At 41.9% G+C, this 23,710-nt stretch overlaps 1 protein-coding gene across 7 annotated transcripts in view; it reads left to right on the forward strand.

Annotated features, from left to right (window-relative positions):
- Positions 1-23,710, forward strand: part of NUP214 (nucleoporin 214) — a 109,922-nt gene that overhangs the window by 32,637 nt on the left and 53,575 nt on the right. For all 7 annotated transcript variants that reach the window (XM_031007719.3, XM_055351361.2, XM_031007717.3 and 4 more), the window contains exons 18-24: positions 1,262-1,365; positions 4,874-5,056; positions 5,752-5,837; positions 5,943-6,026; positions 17,683-17,946; positions 19,073-19,234; positions 21,930-22,029. In XM_031007719.3, coding sequence (XP_030863579.3) covers positions 1,262-1,365; positions 4,874-5,056; positions 5,752-5,837; positions 5,943-6,026; positions 17,683-17,946; positions 19,073-19,234; positions 21,930-22,029 — 983 coding nt within the window. The remainder of the gene's footprint in view (positions 1-1,261; positions 1,366-4,873; positions 5,057-5,751; positions 5,838-5,942; positions 6,027-17,682; positions 17,947-19,072; positions 19,235-21,929; positions 22,030-23,710) is intronic.

Here is a 23,710-nt window from a genome sequence, read left to right on the forward strand (position 1 = left end):
GCTGGAGTGCAGTGGCGTGATCTCAGCTCACTGCAGCGTCCGCCTCCTGTGTTCAAGTGATTCTTGTGCCTCAGCCTCCCAAGTACCTGGGATTATAGGCGTGCATCACCATGCCCAGCTAATTTTTGTATTTTTAGTCAAGGCGGGATTTCACCATGTTAGCCAGGCTGGTCTGGAACTCCTGACCTCAAGTGATCTGCCCACCTCGGCTTCCCAAAGTGCTGAGATTACAGGTGTGAGCCACAGCGCCCAGCCACCTGGCCTGTTTTTAATTTTTGAGAATCAAGTTGCATAGCCATGAAGGTTAACAGTCGCCCAAAATTTAAATAAAATTATTGCAGGCCTATAGTAAGTTAAATAGCTAAAATTTTAAATAATGACAGATTCAGTTTTTAGTGCTGATAGTGTTCTTTGCTTTTGCAAACAAATGAGTATTTCTCAAATGGGAAGATGACTTATATGTTCTATGCTGTGAATAGATAGGTTTAGAATTACTTTCAGCACCGTTTTGTCTCCATTACAGTTAATTTTATGGGTGGGAGAGCAAAATCTAAATGGATGCACTGTCTGAGTACCAGAATGGAATGGAAAATTCCCAGACCATGGAACTGAGAAATGAGAATTAAGCAAGAACATTTGTTCCCTGGGGGCCTAGGCAGCCACACCCATTCTGTTTCCCTTTTCATTGTACCACCTCTCTGCCACCTCTGCCTCCTGGGTTCAAGTGATTCCCCTGCCTCAGCCTCCTGAGTAGCTGGGATTACAGGCACCTGCCACCCTGCCTGGCTAATTTTTGTGTTTTTAGTAGAGACGGGGTTTTACCATGTTGGCCAGGCTGATCTTGAACTCCTGACCTCAAGTGATCTGCTTGCCTCAGCCTCCCAAAGTGAGGAGCCACCACTCCTGGCCAATTTTGTTTTTCATTTTAATTATAAAGTTTTTTTATGTAACTTTTTTATTTGTATACATTATTAGAGACAGAGTCTTGCTATGTTGCCCAGGCTGATCTTTAACTCCTGGCTTCAAGCAGTCCTCCTGCCTTGGCCTCCCAGGGTGTTGGGATTATAGGCCTGAGCCACTGCACCCGGCCTCATTTTAATTATGTAGTTTTAAAAATCGTATTAAAACCTATTCTGTTTTCCTTGTTCATTATGGTTCTATTAATATAGAAGTATTTTAGAATTCTTTTGACTGTTTTGATACATCTTCCCCCAAACTATCAGAAAAACAAGTTATTTGCCTTTTAATTTTTTTCTTATAGGAAATTCGGCGCCTTCATCAGTATGTGAAATTTGCTGTCCAAGATGTGAATGATGTTCTAGACTTGGAGTGGGATCAGCATCTGGAACAAAAGAAAAAACAAAGGTGAATGAGATCTCTCATCTGCAATGTGTTGGAATAGATATTGCTATTGCCATTTTAAAAAGGTTATTTAGGAACATATGAAAATCCCCGGCCGGGTGCGGTGGCTCACGCCTGTAATCCCAGCACTTTGGGAGGCCGAGGCGAGTGGATCACCTGAGATCGGGAGTTTGAGACCAGCCTGACCAACATGGAGAAACCCTGTCTCTACCAAAAACACAAAATTAGCCGGGCATGGTGGCACATGCCTATAATCCCGGCTACTATGGAGGCTGAGGCAGGAGAATCGCTTGAACCCAGGAGGCGGAGGTTGCAGTGAGCTGAGATCGTGCCACTGCCCTCCAGCCTGGGCAACAAGAGCGAAATTCCCATCTCAAAAAAAAAAAAAAAAAAAAAAAACAAGAAAGAGAAAATCTCTACAAAACGTTCATTCTTTTTAACAGTCATTCTACTTGAAATATTTTTCTACAGAAACAACAAATGATACTCAGTAATTTACATAAAATAATTTGTATTGCAGTATAATTTATGATAGTGAAAAATCGGATTCAGCCTAATTATCTAAAGGTACAGGAGTGGCTAAATAAATATGGTCGCTTTTTTCTTAACTACAGAATACCCTGTAACCATTGACTAGCATGTTCTCCAATAAATTATTTAATATATTGAATACATATTCTATGTTCTACAAAATGTATGAATATATAACTATTTCGCTATAATTATTAGATGTAATATAAAAATTTAATAAGTAAAAAGACAAAAGCATATTGGCTAATAAGAATGTGGAGGTACAAAAGTAAATAGATGTAACAAAATATTCGTAGTTATATCTGCAAAACGGGATTAAGGAGAATTTTCCGTAATACTCTTCTGTATATTTCAAATTTTCTTTTTTAGAAAACATTTGTAATTAGTGTGGATAATTAAAAAGATGAGAGAAATGATGGCAAAGTAATGGGAAAACCTTTTAGCATAGTTTTTTATCCGTAGATATTTGGTTTTAAGCCACATATTTTCCACAAGGAGTAGAATGTCATGTACCATGAGAGCATGAAGTGCCCATTAGAAATTTGAAAAACGAATCAGCCATGAAATGTTAGATTTCTGAAACACCTACACTTGATTAATGATTAGCTAGCCCTGTGTGAAAACAAACCAAGAAATGGTCTATTTGATGTACTTTTCAGTGGGACAACCTGGGTGTGATATCAGGGACAGGACTATAATATGCTTATAATTTAGTAAGCACAATTCAATAAATTACATTGTGTTATGTGGAGAAAGGCTAAAAATCCCAACTGGAGGACCCTCAGCTTGCAGCATAGATAGGTATAGGGAGATAGAAGTGAGAAGCTCTCCTCCCTCACTATCTAAGGGGAGAATTCTGTGGCCTGTGGACTGGAGCACTTGTCTCCATGGGCAGTGGGGCCCCATTAGAGAACTAGCTCACACACCTGGTTCTGATTCATGTTTAACCATATGGTTTGCTTTCCCACAAGGGAAACAATGGTCTAACCTGACAGTGGGTACATTCTCCTCTGCTCAATGGTTATATTTCTTTTTGGTAATTAACAAGTTAGCCTTGTAAGAAAGTGCATGATGCTTAAAGAGAAGCCAAGCTTTTGTTTCCTTTGTAACAATTCTGTGGATTTACTACTTATGCTTTTCTGAGTTCTCTTTCTGCAGAGTTCAAATTCTTAAATCTGTACAATTTTCTATTTTGATAGCACTTCTCTGTTTTAGGGCCATCCCTGAATATTACCTTGAACCCTATTGAAATGCCTTTTTTTTTTTTTTTTTTGAGACTGAGTCTCGCTGTGTCACCCATATTGGAGTGCAGTGGTGCGATCTCGGCTCACTGCAACCTCCGCCTCTGGGGTTCAAGCGATTCTCCTGCCTCAGCCTCCTTGAGTAGCTGGGATTACAGGTGCGTGCCACCACACCTGGCTAATTTTTGTATTTTTAGTAGAGATGGGGTTTCCCCATGTTGGTTAGGCTGGTCTCCAACTCCTGACCTCGTGATCCACCCAGCTCGCCCTCCCAAAGTGCTGGGATTACAGGCGTGAGCCACTGCGCCTGGCCTGAAATGCCTTTTAAAAATTATATGTTGAACTACCTTGTTACCAGAGGCAGTCATTCAGTCAGCCCTGAACTCAAAGAGATAATGGGAAAAAGGGAAATAAATCCAGAGGTTTCTGTTTAGCAAGCATTTTTCATTCCATGATTTGTGTTGAGGCAAAATATACATAGAGTCACTTGTTGCTTAACATGCGTTCTGAGAAGTTCATTGTTAGGCGATTTTGTCATTATATGATCATCATAGAATGTGCTTACACTATGTGTACTTACTACCTAGATGACATCGCCTATTACACACTAGGCGCTTATGGTGTATAGCCTGTTGCTCCTAGTACCATACAGCAAGCTTGTCCAACCCACGGCCTGCAGGCTTCATGTGGCCCAGGACAGCTTTGAATGCAATCCAACACAAATTCGTAAACTTTCTTAAAACATTCTGAGATTTTTTGTGATTTTTTTTTTTTAAGCTTATCAGCCAGCATTAGTATATTTTATGTGTGGCCCAAGACAATTCTTCCTCCAGTGTGGCCCAGGGAAGCAAAAGATTAGACACCCCTGCTGTACAGCATGGTTTTGTACTGACTGCTATGGACAATTGTAACACAAATCACTAGGCAATAGGAATTCAGCTCTACTGTAATCTTATAGGATCATCGTTGTATATGCAGTCCATCATTGACCAAAATGTCGTTATGTGGCACATGACTGTATTGACATACCATAGCAAAGAAAATTTGGTTTATAACTGATGTGGGATTATTCCTTTTGTTTTTATATGTATGATTTTTACTATCCCCTCTGCAAATTAATGCAGTCAGAAAAAAATTTCAAAGCTACTTAAAGATTTCTACTGAAAAGCGGAAGCAAATAGACCTGTCGCCCTCTACAGTCAGACCTACTTCCCAGAGGCAGCTACTGTTGTCTGTCTTGTTTTAGTTCTTTTGGGCAGGTTACCTTCCTGATGCTAAATCTTATGCTGTCCCACTATTTCTTGACAATAGTCTGAAGAATTAACTGACTCCCATAGACTTCCAGTGAACCTTTTTTTTTTAATTGAATATAATTTACATTCAGAAAAACAGATAAATTCTAAGTAGAAAGCTGACTGGCTTTTCCCCTGTTCCTGACTCACACCTCACTCCTGCCCTTTTCTTCCCAGGGCCTCTCTCAGGTTTCACCTAATGTATGCTGTCCTTTGCTACAGGACTGGTCTGCCTGTTTCCAGCTGTTTTCTCCACATTCCATTTTATCTTCATTAGGCTTTCATCTCCTTTTTATTTTCTAGTAATTTCTTAATGGTTCTTGTCCAGTGCTGGTTCTCCATTTTATCATTTTCACTGTTACCATTGTAGTCTTGTTTGTTTTTTTACTGGGAGATTCCTTTATTTGAACCATTCATGTTTAATTCTTTTCTCATTGTTGTCAACAGGCACCTGCTTGTGCCAGAGCGAGAGACACTGTTTAACACCCTAGCCAACAACCGGGAAATCATCAACCAACAGAGGAAGAGGCTGAATCACCTGGTGGATAGTCTTCAGCAGCTCCGCCTTTACAACCAGACTTCCCTGTGGAGCCTGTCCTCGGCTGTTCCTTCCCAGAGCAGCATTCACAGGTGTGGAGAGGACTTGCACTCAATAAATATGGGTGAATGAATGCATGAACATTTAGGGAGTCTTCGAGTGGTTCAGATATGGGTTTGCAAGTGACTCTGTGTCTCTCACCTGTGTAATCCTGGTCAGGGTCCCACCCTCTCTGATCCTTTGTTTCTTTGCCTAAAAAATGAGGATGACAATACCTGCTTCGTGGGATTGTTGGAGAGTTAAATTAAGTCTGTAAAATATTACACTGATGAAATGGGTGCTGAATATATCACAGCAAGTGATACACCATAGTAACAGTGTCATGGTTTGATTGGAAATCAGCTGATAGGATTAAGTTGACTGACTTGTTTCTAAAGCCCAGATTTGCCATTCTGCTTGAAGGGGGGACTTTCAGACCCTGGCAGATTGACAGTTTGCCTTGAGTTTACCAAAATGGTTTTGTGTTTATGCTTTTAGGCCAAATGTATAAATTTTAATGACTTTTTCTACTGAGGCACCATCATGTTGTGTTTGAGGTGGAGATGGTATATAATATGATTGTGATCTCACTTCTTTTAGATTAATTCCATCAGTTGGTCAGATGGCATGTTTATATATTGGGGATATTCTCATGTCTTGCATTTATATTTAAGAGGATAGTGTACCCCCGACAGCCTCAGATCTTTCAGCTCCTAGTTGGTCTGTATCTAACACTGTTCTGTTTCAGTTTTGACAGTGACCTGGAAAGCCTGTGCAATGCTTTGTTGAAAACCACCATGGAATCTCACACCAAATCCTTGCCCAAAGTACCAGGTAGTTGCATCCTTCCCAGTCTTTTAACTCCCTTTATTCTCTTCCAAGTACTGATATCTTAAAAACTGAGTCTTAATCATTTATGGGTTTATGGATTTCTTGCAGCCAAACTGTCCCCCATGAAACAGGCACAACTGAGAAACTTCTTGGCCAAGAGGAAGACCCCACCAGTGAGATCCACTGCTCCAGGTAAAGAGAACCAGTAACTGGGCCTGTACATAGTGATAGGGTGCGGTGGGGGGTTTGTGTGTGCGTGCGCACATGCACGTGTGCATGTGTGAGCTAGGGTGCTGTGTATGTGTGTGTAAGTGTGTGTGTGTTGGTTCTTAATAGGGGATAGAGAAAATGTCTCCAGAATCTGTTGTTAATCTGAATAGTGGAATAAGAACCAGCTTATATATACTTGATGAAGCAGCAAAGTAGTCGTTTTGGCTTTTACACTGTTTTCTGCAGTCCTCAAGTTTTATGGCACTGATTCACAAGGGTTTGAGATAGGCTGAGCTGGATCCTAGCCTCTGCTTTAGCCAGAGAAGGTTTACTTTTCTGATTTGTGTTGGGTTTTGAGTAAGTTTGCATCTGGGAAAAAGGCTTTTTAAAAAATAAATAATAATAGAAAAAAATAAAAGACGGAGTCTCCCCATGTTGCCCAGGCTGTTCTCAAACTCCTGGGTTCAAGTTATCCTCCTGCCTCAGCCTCCCAGAGTGCTGGGATTACAGGTATGAGCCACTGTGCCTTGCCGAAAAAGGCTTCTTTTATGAAAAAAGAAGAAAAAAATAAGATTAAGCAATGTTGATTAAAAATACTTGCTTAAAAATACTTGATTAAAGAAGCCATAAATTTTTTTCCCATTACATTACCTAGATAATAACTTCAATTTAAAGAAAAATTTGTGACAAACAATTTTAGGCATAACTGCTTTGTTTTAGTATCCATATCCAAATTTTTCTTTGAGATTCTGTTTTCAGTTAAAATTTTTTTATGCCAATAACAAATGCTTTTGGTAATCAGAATAACTGAAAGAAATTTAATCTTACTGATTTATTTTTCTGTACTCACATAGAGCTAAATTAGATAAATAATAGTCACAGACAAGTTAATTTTCAAATAAATTTTTTTTACCTAAAGAATACATTCTGTTGGTAGGTAACTGGGAAAAATATGGAAAGTATAAAGGAGAATAAAAAATATTAGCTGAGTGCGGTGACATGCACCTGTAATCTTAGCTCTTCAGGTGGCTGAGGCAGGAGGGTTGCTTGAGCCTGCAGCTGCAGTGAGCTATGGTCATGCCACTGCACTCCAGCCTGAGCAACAGAATCTCTAAAAAAAATTAAAAAGTTAAAAAATTACTCTCTCTCAACCCAGATATGGCCTCACTTAGTTATTTTGGTTTAGTTCCAAACTTTTTTCTTTGCATATGTAAATCTGATTTATTTTAAAATGAAATTGAGATTATAACAGTTTTGTGTCTTGATTTTTTTCTAATTTAAAATTCATGAGCCCTTACTATTAAAAAAATAAATAAATAAATGCTGGTGGTGAAGATATGGAAAAAATGGAAGCTTTGTGCACTATTGGTGGGAATGTGAAATGGTAAAGCCACTGTAGAAAACAGTTTGGTGGTTCCTCAAAAAATTAAAAATGTGATTACTGGATGATCCAGCAATTTCACTTCTGGGTATATACCCCAAATAATTGAAAATAAGGTTTCAAAGAGATACTTTTGTATCCATGCTCATGACAGCATTATTGGTAATAGCCAAGAGGTGGAAACAGTGTGTCTGTTAATGAATGAATGGATAAACAAAATGTCTGTCTATACAATGGAATATTATTCAGTCTTTAAAAAGGAATTTTTGACACGTTACAATGTAAGTGAACCTTGAGGACATTGTGCTAAGTGTCCTCAAATAGACAAATACTGTATGATTCCACTTATATGAAGTATCTAGAGACATCAAATTCATAGAGATGGAAACAAGAATAGGGGTTGCCTGAAGGACTGAGGTGGGGGGTCATGGGGAGTTATTATTTAATGGGTATAGAGTTTCAGTTTTGCACAGGGAAAATAGTTCTGGAGATGGATGGTGGTGATGATTACACAACAATGTGATTGTACTTAATACCAATGAACTGTGTACTTTAAAACACTTAAGATGGTAAATTTTATGTTACATTTTACCAAATTTTAAAAATTGGAAAAAAGATTTAAACTTAAAATCTTAACCTTTTCTTCTGCCTTCTGTGTTTAAATATTCTTTGAACACGTGCCTTATAAAGACAGCACAATATTTCCTTGTATTAGAAGGCCATAATGCCTGTTGCTAATCTTGTTGCCAAAATTTTCTCAGAACGTCTTTGTTCACAGATCTTTAGCCCACATCAGATTATATATTTAGATAGAGTCCTTACAAGTGAGATTTATGTAATTTACTTATTCATTCATTCAATAAATATGATTGCCTAGTTTGTTCCAGAGAAACATGGTCTCTGCCCACATGAAGCTTTTCATTTAAGAGGAGGAATTCAGACATTAAGCAGATAACTGCACATGATACTCATTTAATGTTAGTGTGCATGCTGGGAAGAATAACTCAGCATGTAAACACTTTGAATTTTTAAAATTGTGAAAAACAACACACATTAAGTGCACAAAACAAAAACGTATATCCCTGTAGCCTCTAACCAGGTCAAGAAACAGAATATTGCCGTTTTTTAGAAGCCCTCTTGCATACCCCAGTTTTCCTTCCTCCCCTAAGGCACGATTATATGGGCTTATGTGAGAGTTTTGCCTTTGCCTTTTTTTTTTAATTTGACATTTTTTGTTATTTTTAATTTATTATTTTGAAAAAATTGAAACTTCCAATTGCGAGTACAGTAAGCACCCACTTACCCCTCACCTATATGTTTACTACTGTTTGCCACAATTGTTGCTGAACTATCTGAGAATAAGCTGAAGACAACGCCCCTTATTCCTAAATATTTCAGCATGTGTCCTCCCAAGAACAAAGGTGCTCTCTTACACACCATAATACAGTTTGCAGGTTCAGGAAATTTAACGTATACAGTTATCTCATATACAGTTGATACTCAAATTTTGCCGGCTGTCCCACTTACCCCTACACGTTGATTGGATCTAGGATCCAATCCAGGATTCTGCATTGTGTAAGTTGTCATTCTCTTTAGTCGCCTTTTCTTTGTTTTCCTTCAGAGCTTTACTATGTAAGCATACCTCCCAAAACACTATAATTTGGTTTTGCCTGTTTTTGCATACCACATAAATCCATTCACTTAGTCTCTGGACGGGCTTCTCTTGTTCCACATCAGGCTTGTAAGATCCATCCGTGTTGTTGCCTCTAGCTGTTATTTTAGTTGCTCTGTATAGGATTCTATTGTATGAATATGCTGTATTTGTTTATTCGTTTTCCTGTTGGACATGTGCTGCTTTCAGTTTATAGCTATTACAGAAAAGGTTCTGAATATTCCTGTGTGTGTCTCTCGGAGCACATGTGTACTTTTCATTTGGTTACATAGCTAGGAGTGGCATTGTTCGCTCATAGTCTGTCCATATGCTCAGCTTTCATAGACTCTGCCAGGCGGTTTTACTAAGTGGTTGTACTTTATCATCAGTAAATGAGTGTTACAGTTGTTCCACATCTTTGCCAAACTTGATATTGTCGGTCTTTTTTCTTTTAACTATTCTGGTAGGATTCTTTTGTAAAATGTTTTATTTATTTATTTATTTATTTTTATTTTTTTATTTTTTTATTTTTTATTTTTTATTGATCATTCTTGGGTGTTTCTTGCAGAGGGGGATTTGGCAGGGTCACAGGACAATAGTGGAGGGAAGGTCAGCAGATAAACAAGTGAACAAAGTTCTCTGGTTTTCCTAGGCAGAGGACGTTGCGGCCCTCCGCAGTGTTTGTGTCCCTGGGTACTTGAGATTAGGGAGTGGTGATGAGTCTTAACGAGCATGCTGCCTTCAAGCATCTGGTTAACAAAGCACATCTTGCACCGCCCTTAATCCATTCAACCCTGAGTGGATACAGCACATGTTTCAGAGAGCACAGGGTTGGGGGTAAGGTCACAGATCAACAGGATCCCAAGGCAGAAGAATTTTTCTTAGTACAGAGCAAAATGAAGTCTCCCATGTCTACCTCTTTCTACACAGACACGGCAACCATCCGATTTCCCAATCTTTTCCCCACCTTTCTCCCCTTTCTATTCCACAAAACCGCCATTGTCTTCATGGCCCGTTCTCAATGAGCTGTTGGGTACACCTCCCAGACGGGTGGTGGCCGGGCAGAGGGGCTCCTCACTTCCCAGTAGGGGCGGCCGGGCAGAGGCGCCCCTCACCTCCCGGACGGGGTGGCTGGCCGGGCGGGGGGCTGACCCCCCCCCCCACCTCCCTCCCGGACGGGGCGGCTGGCCGGTCGGGGGGCTGACCCCCCACCTCCCTCCCGGACGGGGCGGCTGGCCGGGCAGAGGGGCTCCTCACTTCCCAGTAGGGGCGGCTGGGCAGAGGCGCCCCTCACCTCCCGGACAGGGCGGCTGGCCGGGCGGGGGGCTGATCCCCCCACCTCCCTCCCGGACGGGGCGGCTGGCCGGGCGGGGGGCTGACCCCCCCACCTCCCTCCCGGACGAGGTAGCTGCCGGGTGGAGACGCTCCTCACTTCCCAGACGGGGTGGCTGCTGGGCGGAGGGTCTCCTCACTTCTCAGACGGGGCGGCCGGGCAGAGACGCTCCTCACATCCCAGACGGGGCGGCAGGGTAGAGGTGCTCCCCACATCTCAGACGATGGGCGGCCGGGCAGAGACGCTCCTCACTTCCCAGATGTGATGGCGGCCGGGAAGAGGCGCTCCTCACTTCCTAGATGGGATGGCGGCCGGGCAGAGACGCTCCTCACTTTCCAGACTGGGCAGCCAGGCAGAGGGGCTCCTCACATCCCAGACGATGGGCGGCCAGGCGGAGACGCTCCTCGCTTCCCAGACGGAGGGGCGGCCGGGCAGAGGCTGCAATCTCGGCTCTTTGGGAGGCCAAGGCAGGCGGCTGGGAGGTGGTTGTAGCGAGCCGAGATCAGGCCACTGCACTCCAGCCTGGGCGCCATTGAGCACTGAGTTAACGAGACTCCGTCTGCGATCCCGGCACCTCGGGAGGCCGAGGCTGGCAGATCACTCGCGGTTAGGAGCTGGAAACCAGCCCGGCCGACACAGCAAAACCCCGTCTCCACCAAAAAAATAGGAAAACCAGTCAGGCGTGGCGGTGCGCGCCTGCAATCGCAGGCACTCGGCAGGCTGAGGCAGGAGAATCAGGCAGGGAGGTTGCAGTGAGCTGAGATGGCAGCAGTACCGTCCAGCTTCGGCTTGGCATCAGAGGGAGACCATGGAAAGAGAGGGAGAGGGAGACCGTGGGGAGAGGGAGAGGGAGAGGGAGAGGGAGAGGGAGGAGAGGGAGAGGGAGAGGGAGAGAGAGCTTGTAAAATGTTTTAACCATTTGGATATCTTCTTTTGTGGAGTACCGAATTAAATCTTTTGCTCATTCATTTATTATTGAATACTCTGTCTTATTGATTTGTAAATGTTTTTATCAATTCTGGAGACCAGCCTTTGTTGGTTTTGTGAGTTGCAGATACTCACTTTGCCTTTTTGTCCTCTTAATTATGTCTTGGTGAACAGAAGTTCGTTTTTGTTTTTGTTTTTAGAAACAGACTCTTGCTCTGTTGCCCAGGCTGGAGTGTAGTGGTGCAGTCATAGCTCACTGCAGCCCCAACCTCCCTGGCTGAAGCGATCCTCCTGCCTCAGCCTCCTGAGTAGCTGGGACTATAGGCACAGGCCAGGCCACCATGCCCAGATAATTTTTTTAGTTTTTGTAGGAACATGGTCTTGCCGTATTGCTCAGGCTGATCTTGAACTCCTGGCCTTACGTAATCTTCCTGCTTCAGCTTCCCAAAGCGCTGGGATTACAGGTGTAAGCAGCTGTGCCCAGCCTGGTGAGCAGAAGTTCTTAATTGTAAAATAGTGAGATTTATCAGCCTTTTCTTTTATAGTTAGTACTTTTTGTGTTCTGTTTAAGAAATCCTCTATCTCTAGGTAATGAAAGTAGGTATGTACCTTTATTATCTTCCAGAAACATTAAAGTTTGTCTTTCACAATTGGATCAACTTTATTGAGGTATAATTTACATATAAAACTCACCTGCTGGTAGCTGGGTGCTTTTTACTAAGTTTACAGAATTATATACCCATCACCACATTTCAGTTCTAGAACATTTCCATCACTTAAAAAGTTTCCCCAAGCTTGTTTGCAGTCAATTCTTGTTCTACCCAAGCAACCACTGATCTGCTTTCTTTCTTCTTGGATCTGCCTTTTTAAAGAAATTGCATATATTATGGAGTCTGATAGTGTTTGGGTTTAGGTTCTTTCACTTAGCATGTTTTTGTTGTTCACCCATGATATGTGCCATGTATCATTAGTTCATTCCATTTTGTCATTGAACAGTATTCCACTGTATAGATATATTTTGTTCACCCTATCAATAATTGATTTTTGTGTGTGATATAAGGTATGGCTCGTGTCATTTTTTTGTGTTTGGATATCTGCTTGTCCTAACACTATTTATTGAAAAGACTCTCCTCCCTGCTTAGCCGGGCCACTTTTATTATAAATCGTTTATCCGTATACATGTATGTTTGTTGGTCTCATACACTGATTAGAAAGCACTACTGCCACACTGCCTTAATTAGTGCTCAAATAAGTCTCAATACTGTTCTCTTGCTAGATTCTAGAGGTGTTCTGTCCAATATGGTATTCTGCTTACTTTGTTTTTTTTTTTTTTTTTTTTTTTTTGTAGACAGAATCTCGCTCTGTCGCCAGGCTGGAGTGCAGTGGCACGATCTCAGCTCACTGCAACTTCTGCCTCCTGGGTTCAAGCGATTCTCCTGCCTCAGCTTCTTAAGTAGCTGGGACTACAGCTGCGTGCCACCATGCCCAGCTAATTTTTTTGTATTTTTAGTAGAGATGGGGATTTCACCGTGTTGGCCAGGATGGTCTCGATCTCCTGACCTTGTGATCCGTCTGCCTCGGACTCCCAAAGTGCTCGGATTACAGGTGTGAGCCACCACGCCCAGCCTCTGCTTACATTTAGATTAAATAAAATTGCAAGGCAAGGTGGTGCATGCCTGTAATCCCAGCTGTTTTGAGGAGGCTGAGGCAGGAGGATCACTTGAGCCCAAGAGTTCGAGACCAGCCTGGGAAAGGAGTGGTGAGACCCTGTCTCAGATAAATATATAAATTTTAAAAAGAAAAATAAGTAACATTTAAAATTTAGTTTTGCAGTCCCAGTAGCCACATTTCAAGTGCTCAGTAGGCACATGTGACTAATGGCTACTGTAATGGCAAACACGTATAAAGAACATTTCATCATTGCAGAAAGTTCTACAATTCAGAGTAGGGGTTGGCAGATTTTTCTGTAAGGGGCCAGCTGGAGAATAGTTGAGGTTTGCAGGTGCTGTGGTTTCCATTGCACCTACCTAACTCTGCTGTTGTAATGGGAAAGCAGCCACAGACCATGTGATGAGAGGGGCATGTCTGTGTTTCAGCAAAACTTTATATTTCTGCAAAGAGACCGCTGGTCTATGGTTGTAGTTTTCTGACCCCTGCTCTAGAATGTTTTGGCTTTCTTGGTGTTTTACATTTTCATATTAACCTTAAAATTGTCTTGTTAAATTCTACCTCCCTGTACCTAGAGTAGTCAAAACCATAGAGACAGAACTAGAATGGTGGCTGCCGGAAGCTGGAGGAGGGAAAATGGGGAGTTAGTGTTTCATGGGGATGAAGTTTCAGTTTGGGAAGATGAAAACGTTCTGGAGATAGATGGTAGTCATGGTTATACAACATTAGGAATGTATTTATACCATGGAACTGTACACTTTAAAATGTGACTATGGTACATTTTATGTTATGTGTATTTTACCACAATAAAAAAATAAATAAAAAAGAAGGGAGGCAGGAGAATCGCTTGAACCCGGGAGGCAGAGGTCGCAGTGAGCCGAGATCATGCCGTTGCACTCCAGCTTGGGCAACAAGAGCGAAACTCCGTCTTTAAAAAAAGAAAGTTTTGGGGGAGGAATTTTGCCTTCCTCAGCCTTCAAAGGAAAGTTGAGATTTTGATTGGAATTGTATTGAGTCTCTAGATCAACTTGAGAATTGACATTTATGCAGTAGTGAACTCTCAGTTCCTGAACTGGGTACATATTTGTATATTTGGGTATTCTTTAATTTCTCATAATGTTTTCTGCATGGGAGACATGCACATCTTTTGTTAGATTAATTGCTAAAAATTTAATTGCAAAAATTTGTTGCTCTTATAATGGTAGATTTTTTTTCCTTAAATTTTATGGTTTATGTTGGATGTAGTATAGAGAAATACCGTTGATTTATGTGTATTTACTTACAGCCAACAACCTGGCAGAATTCATTTATTCTAACACGTCTGTAGCTGTTTCTTGGCCTTGTAACTATGGAAACAATGAAATCCTCCATGGATACTAATGGTGACGTTTCTGCCTTTCCAGTCCTTTTGTTATTATTATTATCATTATCATTATCATTATTATTATTATTATTTTACCTTACTTCACTGGCTAGAACCTCCAGTGCAGCGTAAAAGTGTCGTGTAGCTATCCTTGATCTCAAAAGGAGCACTTTCTATAGTTCATCCTGAGATGTGAGGTTTGCTGCATCTACTGAGATGATCATATGGCTTTCTATCCTTTTATCTCCCCACCCTCCCTGCCCTCAGTCATGTAGCTTCCTACCTTTCCTTATCTGACGTAGAGTGTAAACAGAATAAGATTCTTTAAATTTCAGTGGGACCCTCTTTCTAATGCCAGGCAGTTAGCTGCATCCTTGATCACAGCAGAGAGCAGCACCCATTAATGGTGGAGGCAGCACCATTGGCATAGTGAGCAGTCCATGCCCCATGCTTCTGTGAGTGAGCATGCCCATTGCATCTTTCAGTTGATGGGGTTCCTCCACCGAAGGCAGGTAAATTGCCTCAGAAAGGTGAAGGAAGGAACTAAGAGTACCCTCATGTTACATAGGACCTTGGAGGTTACATAGTTATTCCAGTGTCTCTTTCTGTCTAGTTCTTGAAGGTGATGTGATTATTTGAGTCATCTTTTATTGTTACTATCAGGAACTCCAGTAGGATTTCTCTCCATTTTACAATATGGAGAGAAATATGGCCCCAAGAAAACATGGGTTTGTATTAGTTTCCTATGGATGCCGTAACAAATTATCACAAACCTAGCGGCTTAAAACAGTACCTAGTTGTTATCTCACAGGAAGATTTTTTTTTTTTTTTTTTTTTTTTGTTATACTTTAAGTTTTAGGGTACATGTGCACAATGTGCAGGTTAGTTACATATGTATACATGTGCCATGCTGGTGTGCTGCACCCATTAACTCTTCATTTAGCCTTAGGTGTATCTCCTAATGCTATCCCTCCCTCCTCCCCCCACCCCACAACAGTCCCCAGAGTGTGATATTCCCCTTCCTGTGTCCATGTGTTCTCATTGTTCAATTCCCACCTATGCGTGAGAACATGCGGTGTTTGGTTTTTTGTCCTTGCAATAGTTTACTGAGAATGATGATTTCCAATTTCATCCATGTCCCTACAAAGGACATGAACTCATCATTTTTTATGGCTGCATAGTATTCCATGATGTATATGTGCCACATTTTCTTAAACCAGTCTATCATTGTTGGACATTTGGGTTGGTTCCAAGTCTTTGCTATTGTGAATAGTGCCGCAATAAACATACGTATGCATGTGTCTTTATAGCAGCATGATTTATAGTCCTTTGGGTATATACCCAGTAATGGGATGGCTGGGTCAAATGGTATTTCTAGTTCTAGATCCCTGAGGAATCGCCACACTGACTTCCACAATGGTTGAGCTAGTTTACAGTCCCACCAACAGTGTAAAAGTGTTCCTATTTCTCCACATCCTCTCCAGCACCTGTTGTTTCCTGACTTTTTAATGATTGCCATTCTAACTGGCGTGAGATGGTATCTCATTGTGGTTTTGATTTGCATTTCTCTGATGGCCGGTGATGGTGAGCATTTTTTCATGTGTTTTTTGGCTGCATAAATGTCTTTTGAGAAGTGTCTGTTCATGTCCTTCGCCCACTTTTTGATGGGGTTGTTTGTTTTTCTTGTAAATTTGTTTGAGTTCATTGTAGATTCTGGATATTAGCCCTTTGTCAGATGAGTAGGTTGTGAAAATTTTCTCCCATTTTGTAGGTTGCCTGTTCACTCTGATGGTAGTTTCTTTTGCTGTCTCACAGGAAGATTTTCTGTGATGATGGAAATGTTCTGTATCTTTGCTGTCCAACAGGGTAGCTACTAGCCACATGTGGCTGTAGAGTACATGAAATGTGGATAGTGCAATCGAGGAATTGATTTTTCATTAATTTGCTTTTGATTACTTTAAATTTAAATAACCACATATGGCTACTGGCTACCAAATTGGCTAAGACAGCCGTAGCACATAGCATTGGTTTTTAGTGGCATTTGTTTATGTTATACTTACATTATGACAATAAAATCTTGCACAGCCATGTGCACATGGGACACAAAAGTCAATAAATATTTGCAGAGCCATTTTAAATAACTTGGGGAGGGAAGAAAAAGGGCTAGATTATTTTGTTTGGTTTTTGTTTTTTCCAATATACAGGAAGTATTCACTTGCGTTCTGAAATTTATGATAGAAAGTTAACATGACATAAAGCCTTACTCTTCGTAGTCTAAACAGAAGGCCGGGATTCAGTTCAATTCAATTCTATTTTCTCTTTTGGGTTTTTCTTGTTGTTATTTGAGAAGGAGTCTCACTCTGTCGCCCAGGCTGCAGTGCAGTGGTGCAATCTGGGCTCACTGCAACCTCCACCTGCCGGGTTCAAGCGATTCTCCTGCCTCAGCCTCCTGAGTAGCTGGGAGTACAGGTGTGCACCACCACGACTGGCTAATTTTTGTATTTTTTAGTAGAGATGGGGTTTCACCATATTTGCCAGGCTGGTCTTGAACTCCTGACCTGGTGATCTGCCCGCCTCAGCCTCCCAAAGTGCTGGGATTACAGGCTTGAGCCACTGCACCCAGCCTTTTTTTTTTTTTTTTTTTGAGACAGGGTTTCACTCTGTTACCCTATTTTTTGTAGAGACAGGGTCTCACTATGTTGCCAAGCTGGTCTTGAACTCCTGGCTTCAAGCAGTCCTCCTGCCTCAATCTCCCAAAGTGCTGGGATTATAGGCCTGAGCCACTGCACCCAGTCTCTTATATATTTTTTTTAAACCTAATTGTCTGAATCAGAAGAATCATTAGATTTATCTGGAAATGTTCGAGACACTCAGGACCGAGGACATTCTTTCTATTCCATTTTGCGTTGGACCTGTTCTTAGAAGCTTATCATTGGAAGGTGACAGTAATGGTGTGATTGTTCACCCCACCATGGAAACTTGCCTGTTACATTTCTAGTATATTATTATTATACTAGTGAGGGCTCCAGGCTTCTACTTTGACACCAGCATTAATTCTGTCTCTTACTTTTTCACATTCTTTCAACAGCCCCAAGATGTTCTCGTTCACACACCTCAGTTTCTCAAATCCCCATCTGAGCAAAGACCCAAAACCATTTTTGTTCACATTTGACAATACCTGCTCCCACTTAAAATAAGTAATAATTAAATCATTTTACAAGTTGAGTATTTTTTTTTTTAATCAACAGTGAAAATTACTTAGCTTTTGGGCTTGCTTTGAGTTGTCTAAATTGTGTTTGTTTGGGGCTTTTGTAGCCAGCCTGTCTCGATCAGCCTTTCTGTCTCAGAGATATTATGAAGACTTGGATGAAGTCAGCTCAACGTCATCTGTCTCCCAGTCTCTGGAGAGTGAAGATGCACGGACGTCCTGTAAAGATGAGGAGGCAGTGGTTCAGGCCCCTCGGCACGCCCCCGTGGTTCGCACTCCTTCCATCCAGCCCAGTCTCTTGCCCCATGCAGCACCTTTTGCTAAATCTCACCTGGTTCATGGTTCTTCAACTGGTGTGATGGGAACTTCAGGTAAGTAAACAGTGGGAAAGGAAACTGTTTTTCCCTATGATGTTTCTAACTAATGAAGGAATTGTAACTGGGTCTTATACTGTCACACCAATATGGTGGTTGGCTCCAGCCCACTTTTTTTTTTCTTTTTTTTTTTTGAGGTGGAGTCTCACTCTGTTGCCCAGGCTGGAGTGTAGTGGCGCGATCTAGGCTCACTGCAACATCCACCTCCCGGGTTCAAATGATTCTCCTGCCTCACCCTCCCAAGTAGCTGGGATTACAGGCGTGCGCCACCACGCCTGGCTAATTTTTGTATTTTTAGTGGAGACGGGGTTTCACCATGTTGTGTTGGCCAGGCTGGTCTCAAACTCCTGACCTCAGGTGATCCACCTGCCTTGGCCTCCCAGAGTGGTAGGATTACAGGCATGAGCCACTGCACCTGGCTGCTCAACTCACTTCTGCTTATATTCTAGAAATTAGAAGACTGATTGAAAAGATGTGTGTTCCCCTTGAAAGCAGTTGCTAGGCCATTGTGAGGAAGGAGATGGCTCTCCAAGTTTATGTGCTATAACAGTTTTTCTGCTGAGCCAGCTTGTTTTTTAAAACAGGTCTTTTTCAGAAGTAAAAGGGGGCTGTTTGCTTCAGTTATAAAGCAACATCCACACTCATATCTTTTAAATCCTGGCTCATTTCAGCCTGACTTGTGGCATATTCTGCCTCAGAACTCACCAGCTCTGATGCTTGTGGTCAGTATTGGCTCACTGTACTGACAGGTGTTGTGCCCCCACACTTTCAGTACAGTGTCAGGGCTTTGCATCAAAGTGACTTCCAGCAGAGAAAAATACCAGTGTTAGGTACTAGAATGAAGAGAATGTGTGAGAGGGGATCAGGGAATTGGTCTATGTTGGTATAAAAGTTATATCTCAATCAGTATCAGGAAATGATGATGTATCTTAGTAGAGGTGGGTAGGCAAATTTCATGCAATAACTGAAAGATATAGATGCCAGCCTGTTTACTGGTACTTTTCTATGTTAACGCTAATTTTAGCATTATCCCTGCAGTCAAACATAAAGAATTTACCAATTTAACCTTTTGTATTTTCCTGTTCTCTCACCCACTCACACTTAATTTTTCTTTTCCTCTTAGTGGCTACATCTGCTAGCAAAATTATTCCTCAAGGGGCCGATAGCACAATGCTTGCCACGAAAACCGTGAAACATGGTGCACCTAGTCCTTCCCACCCCATCTCAGCCCCGCAGGCAGCTGCCGCAGCAGCACTCAGGCGGCAGATGGCCAGTCAGGCACCAGGTAAAAGCTGTAGCCCCATACCTATACAGAGGCTGATTATGAGCTGTCTGAGTCACAGGCCAGGACAGCAGGTGGCAAGAAACAGCGGGCTCTCTTTCGTGCCCTTCAGAAGAGAAGATTGATGTGACAGCCCTCTCCGCTTTGTGGAGAGAGTTCTAAGAAAGCAGAGACTAGGTCTGAAAATCTTTGCTTTTAAGGGGAGGGATTAGAACTGCCACATTTAGCTAAGGTGGAAATCAGTGGGGTTTGTTTTTTTTTTAAATAAAATTGCTAATCCTACTTTTGAATAATGTCTGCTTAGAGCCCTAAAATTATAACCTTTGAAATTCGATCATCGAATAACACTAGCGTCATCTCTTAGTATCTTACAGATTGCAGCTACCCCAAGAGGTAGGTATTTGAATGGCTATTTTGGCTGGGCATAGTGACTCATGCCTGTAATCCCAGCACTTTGGGAGGCTGAGGTGGGAGGATCACTTGAGGCCAGGAGTTTGAGACCACCCTAGGCAACATAGTGAGACCTCATCTCTAAAACAAAACAAACACAAACAAACAAAAAGAATGACCATTTTGTGTTTGAGTAATCTGAAGTTCAGAGAGGTGAAGGTTATCCCACCAATAAGTAGCAGAACCCAGACTCTAACCCTCTGCTCTTTTTCAGTTGAGCATTTTTTCTTCTCCAACTATATCTTGCATGAAGCTTTCTTTTTTTTCTTTTGAGACAGGGTCTCACTATGTTGCCTAGGCTGGAGGACACTGGTGCGATCACGGCTCTCTGCAGCCTCCGTGATCTCCCGAACCCAGGTGATCTTCCCACCTCAGCCTCCTGGATAGCTAGGACTACAGGCATGCACCACTACACCAGGCAAATATTTAAAAAATTTTTGTAGAGACGGGATTTCACCATGTTATCCAAGCTGGTCTCAAACTCCTGGGCTCAAGTGATCCACCCGCCTCTACCTCCCAAAGTGCTGGGATTATAGGCATGAGCCACTGCTCCTGACCAAAGCTTTTTTTTTAACATTGTAAAATTTAACTTTTACAGAAGGAAGCGCTAATAAGCCAGTTAGCACTTAACATTTCGTCAGTGGCTTGTCATTATCCCAAACTTTCTGCTACTTTCTACGTTAATGTACATTGTACATTAGGATTTTATAGTCTGCGTAGTTGGTCTCAAGGACTTCAGTTATCACTAGTTATCAGTTTTATAAGCTAGTAGTTCTCAACTAGAGGCTGCCCCCACTTCCCTCTCCTCCACCCCTGAAACAGTTGGCAGTGTTGCTGGCATTTAGTGGGTAGAGGCCAGGAATGCTGCAAAAAAAAAAAAATCTTTAAAATGCATAAGACACCCCCACAACAAAGGGTTATCTAGCCCCAAAATGTCAGTAGTGCCAGGGTCAAGAAACAGATATAAGCCAAATATTTTCATTTTAGCTGAGTAGAATTATTTTTTAGATGTATCACTGCTTACAACACTTATCAATTTAGAGTTTTTTTTAAAGACTAAAAAGACATAATAGTTTGATTTAGGAAAAAAGAACTAACATTAAACAGTGATAAGTCAAAAGATTGTAAAGAAAAATTCAAATATTAAAACCTTTATTAAGACATCTAACATATATATTGAAGAACAAAACAAAGATAACTTTTAAGGTACCTTTGAGCTTTCTAAAAATAGAATTCTTTGATCTCTTTAAATATTACTTGGGCCAAGCAGAATCTTGCCATTGTGCTGAACAGGCCTGAAATCAAGTTGATCGAGTCAATGATCTGTAAAACGTTAAAATCTATTAGGATTGAGGATTGTTCCACTCAGCAGAAGGTGGTGTGATCTGTATTATCATGTTGGATGCAAAAATTTCTAAGGTATAGGCACCTTTGAATATGAAATATGAAAGATGTGCAGTCGTAGGCAAGATGTTCTGGTCACTTCTTTGAAAGAGGGAATAAAAGAGAATTAACTACAGGTCTGTCATTCTGCTTGTGATAACCACTTTCACCTTGGCCAGTGATGCAGTTAGTAATGAGCCACAAGCTTTGCTCAGGCTTCCTTAATTGCTAATTATAGAATGTCATTAAGTCTTTTGGGATACAATTTAAAATTATAAAACAAAGTAAAAGCTGAGAGGAGGTGTCAAATATATGCCTCTTAGTCTCTTCTCCCATTATTGTCCAAGCTCCATTTTCCACATTTTATTCATTATGCCTGTCTGTCTCACTAGGCCATGAGTTTCTTTAGAGAAGAAACTATAGATACATTTTGTATTCGCAGCCCCTAACACAGAGCCTGGCACATAATAAGCCCATGTTAAAGAAAGACAGTGAATGAGTGGCAGAAATCCTGAGTCTAGATGCTGTTAATCCTCTAGCTCAAGCTGCCCTTTTCCAGAACAAACCAGCAGTGTGGCAGGTGTCTCAGCTCTGTTGTAGAAAAGCTGGCCAGAGAATTCTTTTCCCCTACTCTAGTACATTCAATTCAGTTACAGGAAGCCTTGTTCCATCACCTGTGTTAATGGAGTAGGCCAGGTGTTCCTTTGAACACAATGCTGCAAGAACTACCTAGAGTAGATTTCCTTCACATGATAAGGCTCTAATCTGCTTGGGCTCATGTCTTGGTTTTTCATTTATATGTGGCTAGAACTTTTTATCCTTTGCTGGAATTAATATGGTGTTCTCTCTTCTCTATCTAAATTAGCTGTAAACACTTTGACTGAATCAACGTTGAAGAATGTCCCTCAAGTGGTAAATGTGCAGGAATTGAAGAATAACCCTGCAAGCCCTTCTACAGCCATGGGGTATGTTCTGACTGCAGTGTGTTTCAGCCCCTGGCTGCTTCTGTAGTAGCGGTGGACTGCCTGCAGGGAGCAGCAGTGCCACTGTCACAGTCTGGTTTTCCTGCACCACCTTAGGTTATAAGAGGGGTGGTGGCTAAGCCTGCCTACACAATGCATTTTCAGGAGATTGTCCTTTTTAACTGGCCAGTGACAGTTGCCTCACAAACTTTTAAAGTTTGTCTTGATGCTGTATGCTCAGTTTCTGTTTGCCATGTGTAAGTCTCTGTGTGGTACACATTAGGTGTGCAGGTTGATTTTTTTTTTTTTTAAATGCCCTAGGGGTTCCAGAGTTGATGCTTTGGGTCTCATGCAGACTTGATTCTGGAAACTGTAATCTCAAGGGTGACACTCTCCTCCCTCACTTCCCTTCTCCAGGCATTTCTGTTCTTCCCATTTCTTTTGCTTTTGTATAAAAGACAGCAGCTCTGTTTGGAGACTTTAGCTTCTCTGCCATGCCATGTTTGAGGGCTGGATTGTTGCTGGTGGAGCTCACTTGTTTTTTTGGTGGTGGTGGTGGTTTTGTTGTTGTTGTTGTTGTTGTTTGTTTGTTTGTTTTTTAGACAACGTCTCACTCTTGCCCAGACTGGAGTGCAGAGTGCAGTACGATCATGGCACACTGTAGCCTTAACCTTCTGGGCCCAAGCCATGCTCCCATATCTGCCTCCCAAGTAGCTGCTGGGACTACAGGCACATGACACGACACCCAGCTAATTTTTTAATTTTTTGTAGAGATGGAGTTTTTGCCATGTCACCCCAGGCTGGTCTCAAATTTCTGGGCTCAAGTGATCCTCTCACCTCATCCTCACAAAGTGCTGTGATTATAGGCAGGAGCCACTGTGCCCAGACTAGCTCATTTGTCTTTAGTCCTCATCTGTGTTCAGAATTCAGGGTGCTGACTCCCTCCCACTGCCCTGGGCAGGTTCACAGGACATGCCTGTGCCCTGCTTTGCCCTGCATATTTTGTGACTGTGATCCCTTTAGATCAACCACCATCCCCTGTGGCAAAGGGAAGAGTTGAGGGACATTTCCTCACTGGAACATGGGGATCTTGAGGACTAGTATCAGATTTCAGGGAGTTAGTGTCTGGTACCCATGATTAGTCTAGCAGCAAGAAGGGCAGCCATAGACCTTGTGGTTCTCCACAGTGTGCCCACCCTCTGCCATTGCACAGAGCAGATCTGCCCACGGTTCTGTTTTCCCTCTCTCAAGTGGCCCTGCCTCACTGGGCCGCTGGCCTCTTTTTTTCCATGTTGTTCTGTTTATCAACACTGCTTGTTTGAGGAATTTTTAGTTATCTCAGGGCCATACTAACAGCCAAAAAACAAGCCTTCTCTATTACTATTTTGTAGTGACCTCGGAGCCTTGGTATGCTGTTTAGACCAAGATGGTATTTGTGGTTGTTGCAAGCTTTTCAAGGGAAAGAACTATGCATTAGAGTTTGGGAATTGTAGCCAGATTCCCAGCATAGGGAAGGCAAGGAAAAGCCACTGAAAGGCAGAATGTTACATAAGATGGGAAAATTCAGCATATGGTACAGGAAGTATTGTCTGGTATTTCTGAGATATATTAGGTGCTAACCATGTATGAGAAGCACCTTTTGGAGATTCCACTTCTCCTTTTCTCAAGCTTCATTTCCCTAAAT

This window comes from Gorilla gorilla, chromosome 13, assembly GCF_029281585.2.
Source record: "Gorilla gorilla gorilla isolate KB3781 chromosome 13, NHGRI_mGorGor1-v2.1_pri, whole genome shotgun sequence".
NCBI lineage: Eukaryota > Metazoa > Chordata > Mammalia > Primates > Hominidae > Gorilla > Gorilla gorilla.